This window comes from Leptinotarsa decemlineata, unplaced genomic scaffold (genome assembly GCF_025532065.1).
Source record: "Leptinotarsa decemlineata unplaced genomic scaffold, Ldec_3_MD MMD2_tig00000035_RagTag_RagTag, whole genome shotgun sequence".
Taxonomy (NCBI): Eukaryota; Metazoa; Arthropoda; class Insecta; order Coleoptera; family Chrysomelidae; genus Leptinotarsa; species Leptinotarsa decemlineata.
The window spans coordinates 19,277,614-19,297,115 of record NW_027412540.1 but is presented as its reverse complement, the minus strand read 5'-3'; the positions used below and the strand labels follow the sequence as shown (position 1 = coordinate 19,297,115).

Sequence of the window (19,502 nt, the reverse complement as noted above, 5' to 3'; positions counted from 1 at the left end):
TAATGGAAATAAATATGTAACATCGTGACATATCTGACGTTAAGTTGTTGGAGTCAATTTTTCGAGTCCATATTATGACGTCACTGTCCCTAATCCTTCGTTAAAAACACAGAACTATAACTTAGACTTATATTTAAATTAAAGTTCTGTGGTTAAAAGTTTACCCGGTACAATGTGAAGTGGACAAGTGACATTTGTCATCCAAAAGAATATCTTTTGGTTACCACGATTTAGAATTAAACATTTTAACATTATATGAGAGAATATATGATTTCAGGAAAAAGTTACTTCAAATTTGAACGACGAGACCTGGAGAGTAGGCAGGTTGCCTTCAAATTGCTGACCGCAATCGAGTGTTTTTTCTTGGTGTCATCGGCATCGACTACATTGGTCATTAGCCTCGTGTCCTGGGTAGCCAATGTTAGTAACTCCCCGAGCCACCTAGGAAGCATCATGGCTATTTGCAGTCCGTCAGCTATATAACGTTGCTGAATCATCCGAACATCAACTAGATAAATTATCTTAGGAAAAATATCTGGTCGAGGTTGGGATCGAACTCACGTCCTTTCAGTCGTGAGTCGGGCGCACTAACACTGCTCCAATTCACCGCTGCGATGGAGATTTATGACTGAAATCAAAAAAGAAGGATTTGGACCTACCAGCACTCTAGAAAATGGAAGGTCAAATCGCGGATACGTGTCGCTGACTATTGGCCTCATCATCGCGGTGTAGCCAGGTGCAAATAAGATGGCAACACTTGGTTGCCGAAAAACCAGAAAACAGCACAAGCGAACGCAGTCATCAATAGGAGCCTACCGCACATTTATTGATGCAACTAGTTTTCCTTTATTTTAAAATTTTCAATGTTTTAATATTACCATTTGTTCACAAAAAGTATTTGAAGCTTTAATAACCAACAGTTTGCGATGATGGCACAGTTTGCTATCGAAAGCGCTCACATATAATAATTAGAAGATATTTCACATGATTTTTCATCAAGTATCGGTCAAATATGTGATGGATTCGATCTACTACTTTTTTCGTTGGCCTCCTAGTACTTTTTCTGAAAGGTTTGTGGCAACACTGACAATGATCATTCTCCATTTTGTTGTCGGAATGGTGCGTAGTAAAAAAGCCCAATTAAATGAAATGAACTAACAGGAAATCAACGTTCCTTATTCTAGGTACTCTGACAAAATAGCATGCTGATTGAAGGGCCTTTAGCAACCTATTACTAAGAAAAATATTGGTTTTATGTGGTTGAAGTTAATAAAAATATGTAAATTGTATAATTTGTATATCAATGAAATTATGATAATTTATCAGGAAAAATTCAATTGAACTATATATTGATTATTATAGAAAAACCTATATGATAAGAACAGTTGTAAATAGAATGAAAAAACTTTCAATATTTTTATGAATATTTTTGTAAATGGACTGCCTTCATATTTGTTAGATAACCCTTACATTGAATGAATATTTGATAAGTATTATTTGATATAGATTTCTTTCGTTACTTGAGTTTGTCCACAAGTTTGGTCCTTAACCTCCATAATTATCTATATGCCAAATAATTTGATTGAAAATATCCCTTATTCAGTCTTATGTTCGACCACTTAACATGGAAAAACAACAACGATATCCCGATCGACACTGTTACCAAGGACTTGCTAATTGAATAAAATATTTTATAATACTCATCTACAAATCGATCCATTTCCTGGTAATGAAAGTGTTTTTTGCCTCTACAGATCAGAAACGACACCATATACCAATTATAACATACATGTATTGTTATTTGAAATTGTTTCATCCAAAAAGAGGAGCTTTCATACCAACATTTGCAAGTCTACAATGGAGGTCAATAAAAATTAAATTTCGCGCCTACGATGACGTGCCCTAGAGGAGCATGTGTCATGACAATGCAATAAGCAAGTTCTAAACGCCTTTGCTTCTAAAAGGCTACTACTCTATTACTACTACACTGAGCGATTGTGGTTGACTGTTGGGAGTTGTAAAATATTTCGCCCCCGAAAGTACATAATTCAAAACAGGTTGAGTAGTTTATAGAAGTACGATTTCAAGTTTTGTTTCATATGCTATTCTGCCTTCGCCTTGTCAACAGCAAACGCGCAGACGTTGGCAAGAATGCCTGAGGGACGGAGCATGCGCAATTCAGTTTACATTTGGGTCTCGGAAAATGGCGTCAGCTAGCTTTCTCGAGGAAGCTCTAAGTACAGATGTTGATGAATCGGCAGTAAGTGCAATAGTGGGCTCCTTAGAGAATCAGCTTGTCACTTCCACACCCCCTACGTCAGGTCAAACAGGTTCAGCTATTGTGATCAATCAAAATCATATAAATAGTGCAATATCAAACGGCGGGACTGTTGTCCCACAGAAACATGGGACTATCGCCAACGGTGACTCGATAAGTGCTATGAACACCAGCGATGGAAGCAAACAAGTGACGAACAACGCAATGATCATTAGCGGCGCCGCAGGAGCAGTGACCACAGGCTACATAAACCCAAGTGCAACTATTGAGCCAAACAAAACCAGTGAGGGCGTCAAGATAGTATACACGCAGGGACAAGCCAACCAAGTCATGACTAGTTCGGGAACCATTTTACAGAATAGAGTTACTTTGCCGAATCAGTCACTACCTAATGGCACTATAGGCCTTCCCCAACAGACGGTGTTGCAGACCAATCCAAGTAATGTACAGACCATACAAACTAAACAACCTACGTTGGTGCTGAAGACTAGTGGCGCACCTGGGGCCCCTGGTTTAGTGACTTTACCAATGAACGTGACTTCTTCTGTGGCCCAGGCTAATAATGTAGGTAGCCCTAGCACTCAATCCCCAAATATCCTTTCCAACCTCCAGGTTGTCAATGTGCGTCCTGGAGTTCCCACACAGCAGCAGAAAGGACAACCAGCTCGTGTAGTGCTCAGTACACCTCACTTAGTCGGGGCCCGTCCTGGAGCTCCAGTAAGTTAAAGATAGAAAGTCGAATGGGAAGACACTGCATTCACCATCCATGCTTAATAATTACCTGTACGCTAATAGTATACAGCTTTCTAACTTAAATACTAATGCCCTAACTCTTTAGCCTTCCTATTCGACAGTTCAAATTTTGTGTGCCTCATAAAGAGTATCAGTAAGCATACTTGTTTGACAGTCTTGATTATGAAAAATGTATCTCCAAAACTGTATAGTCATTTATTCAATTATTTTCCAGTTATTCATCATAAATTCATGAAATATTTCTTAGGTTATGTAAACAATAACAAATCAAATCTCTATTTTTGAATTGGATTTATTTGTACTGTCAAAGGAGTATTTAGTAAATGGCCAATTTAGTTGTCTTTTGTTGTTGTTGTTTTGAGTAAATTCGAAAAATATTCAAACACTGCTGGTTGTATTTTGTGTAATTAAATGTGTATAATGTGGGAATAATGGTTACTTGAAATAATATTTTGTGATCCCTTATAATGTATTTTTTGGGCATTGCTCTGGAAGAAGGAATGTGTAGATTGCACTAACTCATTGCTTAATTATTTTAACAATAGAAGAGTGAACCGCAGTAACCCTAAGATGTTTCACTATTGCCAAACAACTAATACATAACCTATGGTTAGTCAACCCTTTCTCTGAGACTGTATTTTATGACTACTTATATATATATATATATATATATATATATATATATATATATATATATATATATATATATATATATATGTATATATATATTTTTTTAATTAAACTGAACCACTATGAACTATTCGTAAAAGGGCTCATATTCCTTAAATTTGAATCCATACCTTGAGATTCTTCAATGTATTCCGGCACACTTATGTTTACTGACACACTTATGTTTTTTACTTATCACAGAAATTCAATATTAAAAAAAAATCACTTGTTAATAGTAGACTCTAATTTGTTCCTGTAGTTTATGAATAGATAAGTAATGAAACAGATCACTTTTATATAGAGAAGAGAAGCGAATACAAGAACATTGTGTCACGTGTCACCGTTTTACAACAATTAAGGTGGTTTATCAGACAAAATTGAAAATATAACAGTTCTGAAAAATGAAATAGGAAATGAATCTTATTGATGTGACAACAACTAATACCAATAATAATAATGGAAGTTCCTTATAATGCTGAAGTTACCTGAACTGTAAGTAATATGTATATTTTCACATCAGCTAAATAAGTAATACACATTGAGCTATATTAAATACTATGTGCATGAACTACTTGGCAATGTTTTTGTATCTTTCAGAAACTGCTTTGGTTTCTATGTAGGTAATTATTTCATAAAGTTTATTGAATTTACATTCTAGTTGTCAAACTAAATTGTATACAAGTAGTCGATCTGGTTTGTAAAACTAGGGTTCAATATTCAATGATCAATTTACTTTTTACTACAAAATAGCCTTCCACGATCTGGTCACATTTTGGGCTTCTGCAATCAATTATAATTCTTAGTAGGTACTGCATAGTATTAGTTGAAAGTGCTCATTTTTAAATTATTGAAATGACTGTAAAATAGCTATAGTTTGTAGATTTTTGCTTTTCTATCTGTCTTCTGAACTGAAGAGTGTTCAAAAAAGTTTGTCAAAATACATTGCGGTTTATATTAATTATTAGTCACCCCACAAATCAGTTTTGGTTTTAATCACATGCTTCGTAAAATCGACCCTGAATTGTCCTAAAGAACAGTTAGGAAGATTCTAATCACAAGAGCTGTCTACCTTCTGTCTGAAAGACCCAGCACGACTACTAAAAGGTAGTATAGTAATGTCAATGTGCGGATTCAAATTTTTGGATAATTAACCCTTCAACCACTAGCTCAAAGTTGTTCGGTTTTGCCTCAAAAATTACAAATTTAGTCACTTATGGTCTCAAAAGGAGGTTTGAATCACTCTGCTTTCATTAGGTAACTGTAACTACAAAAATGAAGTTTACATTTTGGTTCTACCACCTCCTTTAATAGTAGTAGATCCACCTATTGGATTAGTCTAGAAAATTTAATGAAAACAATTTTCATACACACCAAAACTAGATCACATGTTTTGCTAATGAAGTTACCCTCATCAGGAGATGACCAAAAAATAATTGAGAGAAAGTGCAATAGTTTTGCTGTGTAGGGAAAGTGTTTTCAGTACATTCATTTTATATATATTCTCTCTATCGAGTTAGTCTAGTACAGTTTTTCAATATGATACCATCAAATGGATTACACTAACTTACTACTTGATTTTTCAACAAAAACTTTTTCTATTCATTGTTCTGTAGTTTTTGAAAATACATCGAAAGGAAATTATGCTTTGCTTTAACAGTAGGTACGTAAGCATACTAGTATTCTGCAACATAAGCACCTGTCCAAGGGGATGAGGATATCAATGATTACATTCATTACAACAGCTCAAATCCATTTAAAATTCGTTGATATCTGTCAAATCGAAACACAAATTAGTCCTGTCCATCAAATAATTGATTTTTTTTTATCAAGAAAAAGGTAAATGTTCACTTTTCTATTTTCTGAGCAATTTTAAGGTTTTTTAATACTCTATTTGAAATTTTGGGAAGCTGAGAAAATATTTTATTGTTCAATTTTCTAGTATTCTGCAAATAATTTCTGAATATTCACTTTATAAGAAAATGTGTATTCATTTTTCTTGTTACTTTGAAGTTTACAAAATTGTTTGTTTGTGAGTTTTGGATATTTTTAACCTTTCAAAGACAAAATATAATGTTTTCTATTTTGAACAAACATTTCTCAGAGTATAGCAATTAGTGCAAAATTGTTATGTGGTGTTTATCATATTAGTGCCAACACAAAAGGTCCTAAATTTTTTTCCAATATTTTCTACATTTGTCTATTTTGTCTCTCATTGATAATTTTCTAAGCCGATTAAAAATTATGAGGTAGTTTTTTCAAGCAGTTTCTAAACTATTTCCTGTACAAAGAAAATTTGTTCACTCTTTTATTACACTATGTGAATTATCATAAATCCTAAAGGAATGAAAAAACTTTTTCAAGAAACACATTTTCAAATACAATCTTTTATCCTTGTTTTTGTTGTTTTTTCAGAATCTATGGTTTAAAATTCAAATATAAAATTCTAGTTCCTGAAAAGTAGTCTTATAATAAAATAGTGAATTCCATCACTATTTTATTTCACTATATATATATATATATATATATATATATATATATATATATATATATATATATATATATATATCTCATATCATATCATTTATATTTTGTGTAATCATTGATTTATTCCTTATTGCCACATAAACTTACTTTTAGTGTCAAAAAATTTCATAAAACTTTGTATTGGGACATTTTCTTTTTTAGCAAATGAATCTATAGTCACACAGTCATCATAGTCACTCAGATTGAGAAGGACAGTATTTTCAAGAGATAATATAATTCATATCTGATATTCCTTCCTGCATGATACGCTTTATTATATAGAGTATTTGCTTCATGGATAGCTTTTTTGGCATAAATTTTGCATGTGTAATGCAGGAAGTTGATAATTTTGTAAAAAGTTTTGAGATTTCTATCCAAACAGGGGCTACGTGTTGTCTAAAGGTGTGCTTGTCAATGTTCTAGCAATTAACATTACAATCCTTTCACGGTTTGCAACCTGGTCAGCAGGGAGCAGCATTATTAGTCAAGACTGATAATGGGTTCCAGCTTCTTAGGGTAGGACCGGCACCAGCTACAGCCAGCATCAATTCTTCACAAGCTGGAGGTCAACCAGTTACGTTTCGAATGCAAACTGTACAAGCGGTGAGTATCATGATTAACAAAAAGTTACATTTAATCATAAGATAATGAAATTTCTAAACAAAGAAATCTGAGTTTTCTCTAAGATTCCTACTTTCAAGTATTTTACTTTACACATTTCTGAATGAGAGTTTGGTTCACTTCGAACGCCTTGAGAATTTTCGTGTAATACTTGTGTTTTGTCCTTTTTTCTTGACCATCGTTATCTTCTCTACTGCCTTCCCAACTTAAACCAAGAAAATATGGTCTACTAGTTGCTGCTGAGGAGACTTAATTATTTCGCATAACATATCGATAGGCTAAATGTAACATTAAAACGGTCAAATTGATAATAATGAAACTCATCAAAAAAAAAATTACACATAATAAAGATTCAGAAGGCTCTACTGTTAATTGAGGTAAAGCCAGCTATCAATAAATATTAACAAACTGACCTCTGACATTGATATTTACAACAGAAGTGGTTAGCTCAAAGGGTCTTAGCAATTCATCTGAACGTTGGTTGAAACTTCAGCATGTTGGCTGGATAAGCTATTGAAAATAATTACTTCAAGCAAACAATTTGATTTAAAGAAGAATCAGAAATAACCAACATAATATTGTTGAGGAAAAAAGTCTCTGAAAGATCCTTTTCTATGCCATTCTACCTTTTACTGCTCTAACAAAAGCTTCATCTCTTCATATGATGGATCCTAACTAATATTTAGATATTTTTCTTTTTTTTTCCCTCTTATCCTATCAAGATCATTCAGTGGTAGTAACAACAGAGGAAACCTAGCTTTTGATACTATTTTCCACTGATATTTTTGCTGTTGGGGGGGGGGGGTGCTCCCCATTTTTGAAATATAGACCCATAAAAATAATGAGATAATTTTTTTTGTGCAGGCGACAGTTAGTTCAGCAAATAATTCAGTGAATGCAAGTGGAACAACAACCGTTACGTCAACAGCTCAGCAGACTGTCCAGCATGCACAAGTTGGTCAGGTACAAGTTCAGGTTCAGGTAAGAATAGGCTCATAAACTTCAAAACTGAAGTTCTGCTAAAACTTAACTGAAATTCTCTCATTTGAAATTTTGAAACTGAAATATGGGGGTCTCTTGTACCCTTAGTTGGCTGAAGACACATGAGGGAGTTTGTGTCTATTCAGTCACAGGTCGACAACAGTTGTTATAACTGTATGCTATATAAAACATTTACATTTGTTTGAGCAGCTAGCCACCTGGAAAACTATGGCTTACGCTCATTTGAAACGATTGTTGTTCATTTTTATGACATGAAATGACTCCTCATATAGACAAACCCCATTTGCTTTCTAGTCGCTTCGCTCTCTGCCATGCTATTTTGTATTTCAAAGTTTTGAAAGTTTTTTTTTTATAATTTGGAAAATGCATTTGGTATGCACATTGAAAGATTCATCATATCAATTTGATTATGGGAAAAATTGGAAGGATCCATATTTTTTTACATTGAATACATATTTCAAGTGAAATCTGAAATAAATGTTATTACTTTTATAATTCATATGTTCACAGGTTCAGAACACATTTTACTCAATACAATAAAAAAAAAAAAACAAAATAAATGAAAGGCATTTTGCAACAATACAATAATAAAGAAAACGCAGAAAACAATATAAAGCATTATATATGTGTATATATATACACACAAGAGAGAATATACACATATATATATATATATATATAACATGAAAATATATCACCGAACTGATTGTCATAAAAACATTCACAGAAACTACATATTCCACTCCGAATTCAGTTGCCTCTGGAAGTTGGATACAGAAGTAAAGAAAAGTCTGTTTTATTTGCCGCTTTTGTTGCCGGTGTTACAAAGGAATGAATGTACTGACAAGTTCTGCAGTGTGATTGAGAAAATGTAACTGTATTTCTAGTGAATGTAGGAGAGGCTGAAAGTCCAAACCTGCAACGAGGTGCAATTCCATCGATATTATTGAAAAATATCTCCAAGTCTTTATCATATCTTCTGTTAAGGAGTGTTTGGTGATTGGTGAGAGAATGTAGTTGTGGATAATTGTATATGTAGTCCTCAGGGGAATTCTGGATTTAAAAGCAACCAATCTTAGGAATTTCCTCTAAACTTGTTCTAACATATGGATGCGGCTTGCAAATGATGGGTTCCATTTGGAGGATACATATTCAAAATGAGTTCTTGTCAGAGAGCAATACAGAATTTTCAGGCATTTGATGTCAGTGAAGTCTGAGTTGCGTCTTCTTAGGAAACCAAGCATATTGAGAGACTCATTAACAGTCGCTGATATGTGGGGCTGAAACGAATGTGAATTTTCCAGAAGTAAACCCAAGTTATATCTTTTGATGAAGGCAGCAGCCGGTTCTGTGGGCAACTCCGCGCAATCCCCCTCATGTGTTTTCAGCCTTTGGACCGTACTAAATTGTGCAGGTTATTCAGTGTCGTAAAATCAACATTGAATTCTTCTTGATACAGTCTTCAAACTTATTTTGATTGCTCTAAATACAACAAATTCATTTCAGCGGCCTGCAAATGATAATACCAAAGAAAAATGTAGAAAGTTCCTCGCGAATCTACTTGAGTTGTCAAGTAGAGAGCCTAAATCCGTAGAAAGAAATGTAAGAACTTTGATTCAAGAACTTATTGACAATAAGGTTGAACCTGAAGATTTTTGTGACAAGCTGGAAAGATTGTTGAATGCTTCGCCACAGCCATGTCTGATTGGTTTTTTGAAGGTAAGTTTCATACCTAGTAGGACTCTCAAACCTGACAAAATACTCTTATAGTAGCCTGTTCAAAAAACACTTTATTTTGAAATTCTCACTAAACATTTTTACAAAAACGCAACACGTGTTTCGCCATATAATGGCTTCTTCTGGCGTGTAAAGACGCAATAAAGTGTTTATTGAATATGTTATGGATTTTCATCAAGTATCGGTCAATTCCATCAAATATCTTGTAGTAGGCTATGGCTATGAAAACCCAACAATTTTTATTGAATATAGTTCAAAAAATTTATTTTGAAACTTGTAATTTTCTACTTTTTTTAATTAACAATTGAAAATTAACAAAATTTAAGAGAAAAGATGAAAAAAAAAAAACACCTTAAAAGTGCTGCTTCGTTCTCTTCTGTTCATAAAAGAGGACATATGCCTCCTCACTCACAAGCGGATTAGATGAAATTGGGGACACATGTGAATCATTGTATTCATGTCGCGCGCCACTATATGGGTGTCTGCAATATGCTGTGTAATGCCGTTGCAAGTAGTCCCACTGTGATTCGAAAGTGCATATAGATTATAACGACAAGGGGCCACATTGTCTGCTGCATAATTGCTAATATCTAATCCTTCTAAAAAAAAGTCGATGACATCATTCAGTTTGTCTCTGAATCTTTCCGTTGGAGAGAATCTTTTTAAATGAATTACTAAAATACGGGGAAATTTATGGATTGATAGGGACTTTGTGCATTTTCTCCTTTCCTTGCATCTCGAACACGTTGGTTTTTCATCTTCATCCAGAGTTTCCTCTCTTGTGAAGGAATCCAAGCATTGTGACAAACAGAACAGAAAGGATAAGATAAGAAATAAGATTTTGATAAAACCTGTATAAATCTTACCTGAAATACAAATTGAACTATATTTTTCAAGCATTACAAGAACATAACATTGTACTCATTTTTACAGAAAAGTTTACCTTTACTGCGTCACTCTCTGGCTACTCAAGAACTATCCATTGAAGGCATCCGTCCTCCACCTTCCAACGTGGTATTCTCACTTGCTGGAGCTGCCCCCTCAGTTCAGACAGTACGCCCTGTTATAGCTTCCAATCAAGTAAGATTAGTTGCACCTGGAACTGCTGTCGTCAGACCTGGTCAAGTGATCCAACAAAGACTTGTAGCCCCGATACGAGCTCAAGGCCAACAACAAACGAGAATGGTGACTGCTATAAGACAGCCAAATGTCGCAAACAATGTCATTGTTTCATCTTCACAGCCTCCAGCACTACATCCTGTTTATCCAAATAATCAGCAAATTAGAACAGGGTTGAACATCCGGCAGCCTATGCAGGTGAGTTTAAAGGAACCATTGCCCCCTGAATGTAAAATTTTTAAAAATATATCTATATGTTAATTATTATATCAGAATCTGTATTTAGATATATTATCATATTTATTTATTCTATGAAATGAATAATTTGTATGAAACTTGAGGAACTATTGAATATTTTACTCATGTTACTTAAAAATTGTTATACCATAATTTTTGGAATTTTATAGCACCCAAAATAATAATTATTGACTATATAACGTGACTACCACCAATCTATTTTACTAACAATCAATAAAAAGTGAATTATTTCATAAAAAATTGCGAAATGTGAAATTGTTGCAGCCTTCTTTTTATATTTTATACAATACACATACAAATATAACAGCTCTTTGCAGCAGTTAGCTATAGTTGTAGCTGTAGTTGTAGCTATAACACAAAAGAAGAGTTCAATAATATTGATACATCTCGGAAAATCACATGATTGGGTGTTTTACATTTGAAATCAATGATGGAAATACTTTATCTGACCAACTGCGAATTTTGAAATAAATTTCGAAATATTAATCTCCCCCAACTACCTACACAGTAGACTCTGGTAGACGTCTGTCTGTCTGTGTTCCCCGCTTGGGGCTTTGTTCACGAGATGGAGTTGTTAATAGTTAACAATCTTTCTATCAGAAGGTTCCATAAATGTTGCAAAGCTGTGTTGAAGTTAATCAAGTCGGATATAAATCCAGCGCGGCATTAGCTGGGGAAATAGTTGTTTTCTGATAGACGTTTACCAGAGCCTATTCTGTAGGTAGTTATATTATATTTATATTATATAGTTATATTATATTCTTTTCTATTAGATCTAAACGCTGATTGATATTCCATTTGGAGGGGATTATTCTGTATATATTCACATAACTAGAATTTTTTCCAATAACGGTTAAAGTGTTTATGGGACAAAAATTACTAGTTTCAGTCTTATTATTCATTTTAGTTCTGAAGGAAATTTCTCTGTGCGTAGTAACGTATTAACAAAGTTCAAAATGACATTTCATATAACTTTCAGCTACTTTTGAGTTCTTTGTTATCTTCCCAACAGTATATCATTTGTTAAGCTAAATTTCCTCCAGAAAATTAATCCTTTTTATCCCCATTTTGAAACTCTCTTATCTGCCTTAGGTAAAGTCTCCTTCAACAAATAATTTCATCATTGAGAGCGATTTTCTGTTGTGGTTTTTCCAGCTGAAATTTGATTTCTAAGTTTTCCACAATTTCTTTCTGCTTATCATTGTAGACATACTTTAGTCTTCTTTCAAGGCTCCCATTATTTTGTCGAGGGTCAGTATTTATGTCTTGAATTGAATAAAATAAAATGAGTTTACTGTTTTTCTAACTGCAAGTTTTTGATTACCATCAGCATACACAGTTTTTTCCACGTAAAGATGGTTTTGGTGATTTCACAGCTTTATTTTTTTGATGGTTTCGAAACTCCCTTCATGTGCGAACACATGTATGAAAGCGTCATACGTATTAATTCACACACTGAGTATACTTTACTAATAACAACACTGATCAAGAGACAAGGGCTTTATCATTAATTTATATTCTTCTGGTAATTTTATGCAAATCACGGTTACATTGGACAGAGTCCAACATAAATTCCTGAGATTTCGTGCCTATAAAATGAATATACACATTGACGATCATAATTATATAATTTTTTTCGAACAGTTTCAACCTAAACTTGTTGAACAGAAGAAGAGAGAACGTTGTCCTTATACTTATATACAAATTAATTAATGGCCTGATAACATGCCCGGAACTTTTGGAGAGGATTCACTTCATGTGCTAAAGAGAACTCTCAGAAATAATGATGTTTCACGTTTCCTCCCATACATACGTACATACAAACTATTGAATGCTCTCCCCTATTGATCGTTTACTTGGAACGTTCAATAATGAACCTATCACCTAGAAATCACAGGTATAGACCTATCAAAATTCAAATGTCATCTGAGAGGGAGTTGAAAATAAATTTTACACTAAATTATTATATTATTCTCACCATCTATATCTGTATTTTGAATTGCATAATCTATAGTTCTGTTTATTTTAGTGCTTTTACTCCTTTTCAAGTGCTTGAGTTTACTTGTTACATTTTTTAGTCTTTTCCATACTTTTCAAATTGTATATGAATATTTATTATATTTTATGTTCGTACTATTATGAAAGGGGTGATCCCATGCAATAAATATATAATGAAAAATAAATAAATAAATGTTATAGAACTATGTTCTTTCTACTTCTCCCGGAATCTGATATATTACAAATTAAAATTTTGAAAAATTCCGGAATATATAAAAAAGGTTTCCTAATAATGACATCAGTCATGTTCTAGAGATAATTTGTTTTATATTGCTAAGTAAACCGTGATGACCATCATAAGACGAGATAGAAATTTTTCATTACCAATTACCGTTACCAAAAATACATAAAAAAATATTGCACTACAATAGTTGTAAAAGTTATATCAAATTGTCTGCATATATAAATAGAAACACAATTTTCAGATATTTTAAAGCTGCCGTGCAGTCATTTTCATTACAAAAATAAAAGTATTTTTCAAGTGAAAATGTAATTTTTATCTTCATGAATTAACATTATTTCTGTTAACATATTCACCTGCATATGATGTTTTTGATTAAATAAGGAATATATTATATCATTATTATTATGATGACCATGATTAGAATGTCATGAGTTAGTTTATGTTAAATAATTCTTATGTTATAGTGTTTGCAGACAATGGCTATCTTTTTGCAAATGTTCTAAATATGATGTGAAAAAAATTACAACAACATTGGGCTAACACTCTGTATAAAAAGGGAACGTATCTCTTATTGAGTTCTCTTGAAGAAAAGACTGGTGTTGTCCTCAAGCACAGTTTTTAGAACACGAAAGACATTACAGGAGCCTGGGGTAATAGTGAGGATTCCAGAGAAACAGCCATTAAGGATAACGAAGTGGCAGTCAGATACAATTTGAACTCTTGTCTCAGTTACCGCAATCACAGAACAGCAAACAAAGGTGGTTGCCAAAATTCTATTCTGAAGAAATTAGCGAAATTTTTTTGGAAACTCGGGACTTTCTATAAGAAATCTATCCTTCTTGAAAACCGTAATATAAAATTAAATAGTTATATTCCTCATCATGTAAATAAAAGTTTCATCAAGAGAAAATTGACAGCTAATTTGCAAACCTTTATCAAGGGTCAGTTCGATACTTATATCACACTGCCAAGGTCTTCAGTGAAAACAAAAACTTGCCTATTCAAATCTTGAGAAAAAATTAATCCAAATACACCACAGATGTGCATATGTTTTCAGCCCCGCTATATAGGGTGTATTTTAAATTATGTCATTAATTTCTGGTGGTGATTACTTGTAATATTTTATGAACGTCTGTTCCAACGTGCTTAGTTTCTGAGTAACGGGATGTCTAAGTTTTACCAAAAGTATGATTAATAAATCAAAAGTCTCTCCGCCGATTTTATTGAAATTTGATGATTTAATAGTAACAAGGGACTTCTTTTTATGAAATTAGATTCAGATAATTCCAGTGGCATGACAGAAGGTTACGTGTTTGATATTTATGATAAAAGTCATTTTACGATACTGTTTTTCTCTAAGTTTGACATTTTTATAAGATTGAACAGTTAAAAAACGTGTACAAATGCACCACATTGAAAAAATAATTTCTTTAATTGTTTGATATAGGTTATTCGGTAACATATTCAAAATCTTCCCGCGCAAGTCTAGGTAGCAATTTTGTATCCGCGGCAAGCCTCTTACAGAGAAACCTAGATCAAACAATGACAGAAATTAGTTTTTCATTTTTAGTGCATTCGTATTGAAACTTGTCTTCAAGAATGTTTCTTTTATAATTTTTGTTTTTAATATTTATGAATTGAAGTAAAATTTGAATATGAATTGAATTAAGGGATATACATTATTTACTTTTGATTTAATTACCTGTCAGACCCAGCAAGGTTGAAATAACTTTCGACTCAAGTTCAGCTATTTCAAATAATATCAAACTAACGAAAACAGTGGTCTACTTTGATTTTTACAATAAATATCAATCAAGTAACCCTTTGCGACGTCAGTGGAATCAAAATGGCAAATTCAATTTCATGAAAAGACGTCCCTTGTCATTCATAAAAACACATGTAGTTTAATCGAAATCGGAGAAAATAATTGCGAGTTATTAATAAAAGAATAATATTTTTAGTAAAACTATGACTCCCCATTACTCTAAATGAAGTAAAAACTACATCTTTTGATCAATGGCTGACTGACAAATGTCTTGACCATCTTTCTTTCCATGTTAATGAGGGCAGATGACACAGGTCCATAGAACATAGTTCTGTTAGAAAATAATAATTGGGCATAAGCATCTGGATGTCCAGTTCATTACAGAAATACAAATAATGAAAAAATAAAGTCAAAAAATATAGTTTGCACTGGATCTGATGAAGGGAGAAAAAAAAACAAATACCCATTTCATTGTGATGATGTATAGTTTATCAGTTGAGCCGTTTTCAATTGAAGTTTGGTATCACCAGCGGTTGAAATAAAAATTACAGCAGTTCTTACTGTGGTTTTGTTTTTGTTAGTTACCTCATGGAAAACATCCTTTTTAATAAATATTTTTAAAACTCCCACATCTACCCTTTAGCACAACGACTGTAAAAATTGCTGTCATTTTTTGCGGCCACAGTTTGATTGAGAACGATTTTGGTTGCGTCCAATCTAATAAGTTATTGAATAATTTAAATATTATCGCTTTGGCTTTTTCATATTTTGTAAAAACGAAAGATTAATCAACTGAACTTCTACATTGAATACTATCCAGAAAAACCATAATTACATATTTTACACTTCACTTATTAACTATAGATATAATAAAACTACCTGAAAAACAAGTATTTCAATACAACGCAGTTTGATTAAAAATATTCTTCACAGTGTAAAGAATAAATTCCTATTGGAAATGTTTGGTTGTGAAAATATACAAGAAAAAGTTTACAATAGATAATAAAATGTTATTACATACACATAATACACATGTTTATAAAGAATAATATAAACATTCAGTGTATAAAAACAGTGTCGAGGAACACAATTAGTATGAGTTGAAAGTTATAGTCACAGAAATCTCGATTCTCATTGTTCTACAGTAACAGCAACTATTCAATCAATACTGAATAATATGGCCTAATCTTAACAAAAATCACTTCTTCAGCAGAATATATAGGTAATGATTTTCTAGTAAAAGTGACATATTAACATATTTTGTTTTTCAAAATATAGAAATCTGTAAATTGTATATTATAGCTGGACACTTGGGAAAATATACCTACTTCTTCTGCATTCAATCAAAAAATTGTTGGACAAAGGATTAACATGCAGAATAGGGTATTAATCTTAGAAAGGATGTGAATGGACAGACTAGCAGTTGAAATAAACACATATGTACTGCATAAGGAGTGGCAAGTTGGAAGTAGATGAAATTAACAGAATATTACAAGAAAAAGTCAAAAAGAATGTGGGGCAATTAAAATGTATCGTAGGAGAGAGAGAACAGCAGTACGAAATATGAACATAAAATTGAAAGTCAAATGGGTGGGTATTATAATAATAATAATAATCACTATTATAATAAATCTATTCTATACAGATCAAATAAGTAAATTATATTGGAAAAGTCATATCAAAGAGCACTAAAAAAGTGTATGGACATAAATTCGTTGGGCTTTTATAGGTTAAATCATTCATACAAATGAGTTCTAGAGAAAATGAATTGGATCCTTCACACAGAATAGAACATGTGCTGACCAAAATGCTCATGGGACATCAGGGTGTGCATTCGATATGAATCAACAAACTAATGAAAACGAAATGATGTGACTACTGCTCTGAATACTCTTAGTGAAAACCCCAGGTTACAATTTGACATGTTTCAATTTCATAAAATTCATCATCACTTTATTAATTATTATGTTGATACATTATATTTCATATTCCAACTTCGGTATATGTCAATTTGAATATTTCAGTATGCAGAATATTAGACAGAACTATTCCTAATTTGAGGTCAAAATTTATAATTACGATATAAAATTTACGTAGTGTAAAATATGAAATGCCCACAGTTGTGAAATAACTATTTTTGTTGTATAAAAGTATTGAAAGTGAAAGTTTTTCAATAAACAACATGTAAATCGTCAAAAGTCATCAGTTCATCGAAAAATCCAAGAAATTGCAAAGACTAACGTTTGATGTACCAAGTGCAAGCGATCATCCAAACAAGAGCTTTTTCACTTGTGGCAGAAAAAGAATGCTATATGAAAGTATGTGTTTTATTGCATACTCCAATGATGACGCAAGTGTATTCTTTCGTTTTTTCTTTACACTATACAAACATTTTTCTATGAGGTATTTAATTTCTTTAGGTCACATTCGAATAACAAATGTCTTTTTTCCATTTTTTATTTCAATTATTAGAGGATTAATAAGTTTGATGCCCATATTGGCGGGACACAAGAATTTGAATACAAACCCTTAACTAAATAAGGTTTTTATTACTGGCACAATACAAATTTTGGAACCCCTGAAAACAAAAAATAAAGCGATAAAATATATTTATAAACTGCCTTTCCATGAACCAACAACTAAATTATATGAACACAGAAATTCACTGGAAGAAACAAAGATAAATATTTTAATCCATTTGCACTGGCAATTCTGCTTTTAGAAAAAGAAACTGTGAAACTGTGAAAAGTGAAGTTGGCAAAAATTCTTTACTGGATTTACAATTCCTAATAGCCCACCCGAGTACACATATCTATCAAAGAAAATAATTAATTCAATAAATATGAAACACTTTTGGATTTTATTTGGTTCTACTGAGCATTGTATCGTTCGACGTAAAAAACACGTTTCCTAACATCCCAACAGACGAATGTCTTCCCCTCATGAAATACATATTAGATAAGAGTCATACAAATCCATATATAACTACCGAATTTTGCAATCTCCTTGGTACATGTCTGAAACAAAATTTCTTCAAATATAATAATAATTTTTACTTGCAAAACTCAGGTCTCCCTATGGGCTCACCATTAAGTCCCATTCTGGCAGACATTTTCATGGACACATTAGAAAACACCCGCATCCTTAATACCCCCCTTTCACAGAAACATATTGTGTTTTGGTTCAGATATGTTAATGACGTACTGGTTGGTTTTGATGGTTCAAACAGACAAATTAATCAATTTTTAAACTTTCTCAATAGTCTGCATAACAAAATTAGGTTCACAGTAGAAAACGAACAAAACAAGGAGCTTAACTTCTTAGATTTGAATATTTCAAGAGTTAATAATGGTTTTCAATTCAATATCTACCGGAAAAACACGTTCACATACTGTACAATTCCCTTTGACTCTTTCAATCTGCTCTCACATAAGTTATCCGCGTTTAGGTCAACGATACACAGAGTTTTCGCAATCCCTTTACCGGAAAAGAATTTCTAAGATGAAATAAAAATAATTAAGCAAATTGCAGTGAACAATCAGGTACCAATTTTCCTAATAGAAAAGATAATATCAGGTAAAACTCACAAAACACTTATGAGTAAATTATACCCAAACTGTCGAGAACACAATATAGTCAAGTAGAGTAGCATCAATTATTCAGAAAATATTCAAAATTATTTCTCCAAATACAAAATTTCAACAGCTTTCACAGGTAGAACCCTGTTTAATGCAAAACCCAAACGGGATAGAATGAGAAAATCAGGTATATATAGAAAGAGTATGGCGAATGCATTGCAGTATGTACAGGCCAAACCGGTAGAAATTTTGAAATAAGACTGCGTGAACACGTCTGTTTGGACAAAAAATCAGCAATGTACGAACATCTTCAAGAATCAAACCACAAGATAAATGAAGATAACCTCAAAATCCTACATACATGTAATAAAGGAAGAAAAATGAATCTGTTGGAGGCCATGGAAATTAACAAATCAATTAAAAACCAGAAATATATACCCCTAAACGAGCAACTTGATTTTGTAGGTTTCCTCTCTTGAATTTATGAGTTTAACAACCTCTAGAATTTTCAGGGTGGTATTTTAATGGCATCCTGTCTCTCAAATACCTGTCCTTGCAGCATACCTGAAAATTCTAAAAAAATTGATATTTCAAAATTCAGATTTCAGTTTTATACTTGATAATGGGGTCAAACCCGAAACCGGTTGTATAAATAAAATTTACCAGTGGTATTTAGACAAAAGTGTTTTTATTCATTTCATTTAATTGATTATTTGTATTATTATTATTATTATTGTTTTATTATTTGCTTGAGTCTTTAATTACCATTGAAAACATGTATGTTTTTTGGGATTATTAGTTATTTTATGTCTTTTTGAAAAATGTGTATTAGTTCAGGGGTATTGCAAGGAAGCCATTCAGGACAGACAGTAAATGAACAGAAGAATATCGAGCAGGATATACAAGCATTACCATTAACAACTACCAACGGCTACCAACAGAAAACAAGTGGATATG

General features: G+C 32.5%; 1 protein-coding gene and 1 long non-coding RNA gene across 6 annotated transcripts in view; both read left to right on the top strand.

The window, feature by feature from the left end:
• Positions 1-1,943: 1,943 nt before the first annotated feature.
• Taf4 (TBP-associated factor 4) overlaps positions 1,944-19,502 on the top strand; it is a 28,697-nt gene continuing 11,138 nt past the window's right edge. Inside the window, exons 1-5 of one of the 5 annotated variants that reach the window (XM_074171992.1) lie at positions 1,944-2,995; positions 6,692-6,826; positions 7,709-7,825; positions 9,353-9,565; positions 10,517-10,900. In XM_074171992.1, the coding sequence (XP_074028093.1) occupies positions 2,204-2,995; positions 6,692-6,826; positions 7,709-7,825; positions 9,353-9,565; positions 10,517-10,900 (1,641 nt within the window). In that variant the 5' untranslated portion in view covers positions 1,944-2,203. Of the gene's footprint in view, positions 2,996-6,646; positions 6,827-7,708; positions 7,826-9,352; positions 9,566-10,516; positions 10,901-19,502 lie in introns of all 5 variants that reach the window. The other 4 variants (XM_074171990.1, XM_074171994.1, XM_074171993.1 and 1 more) reach the window with 4 other exon arrangements.
• Positions 15,956-18,079, top strand: LOC141481042 (uncharacterized). Its single transcript, XR_012464718.1, has 2 exons — positions 15,956-16,189; positions 16,270-18,079. It is a non-coding gene; the product is annotated as an uncharacterized lncRNA (long non-coding RNA).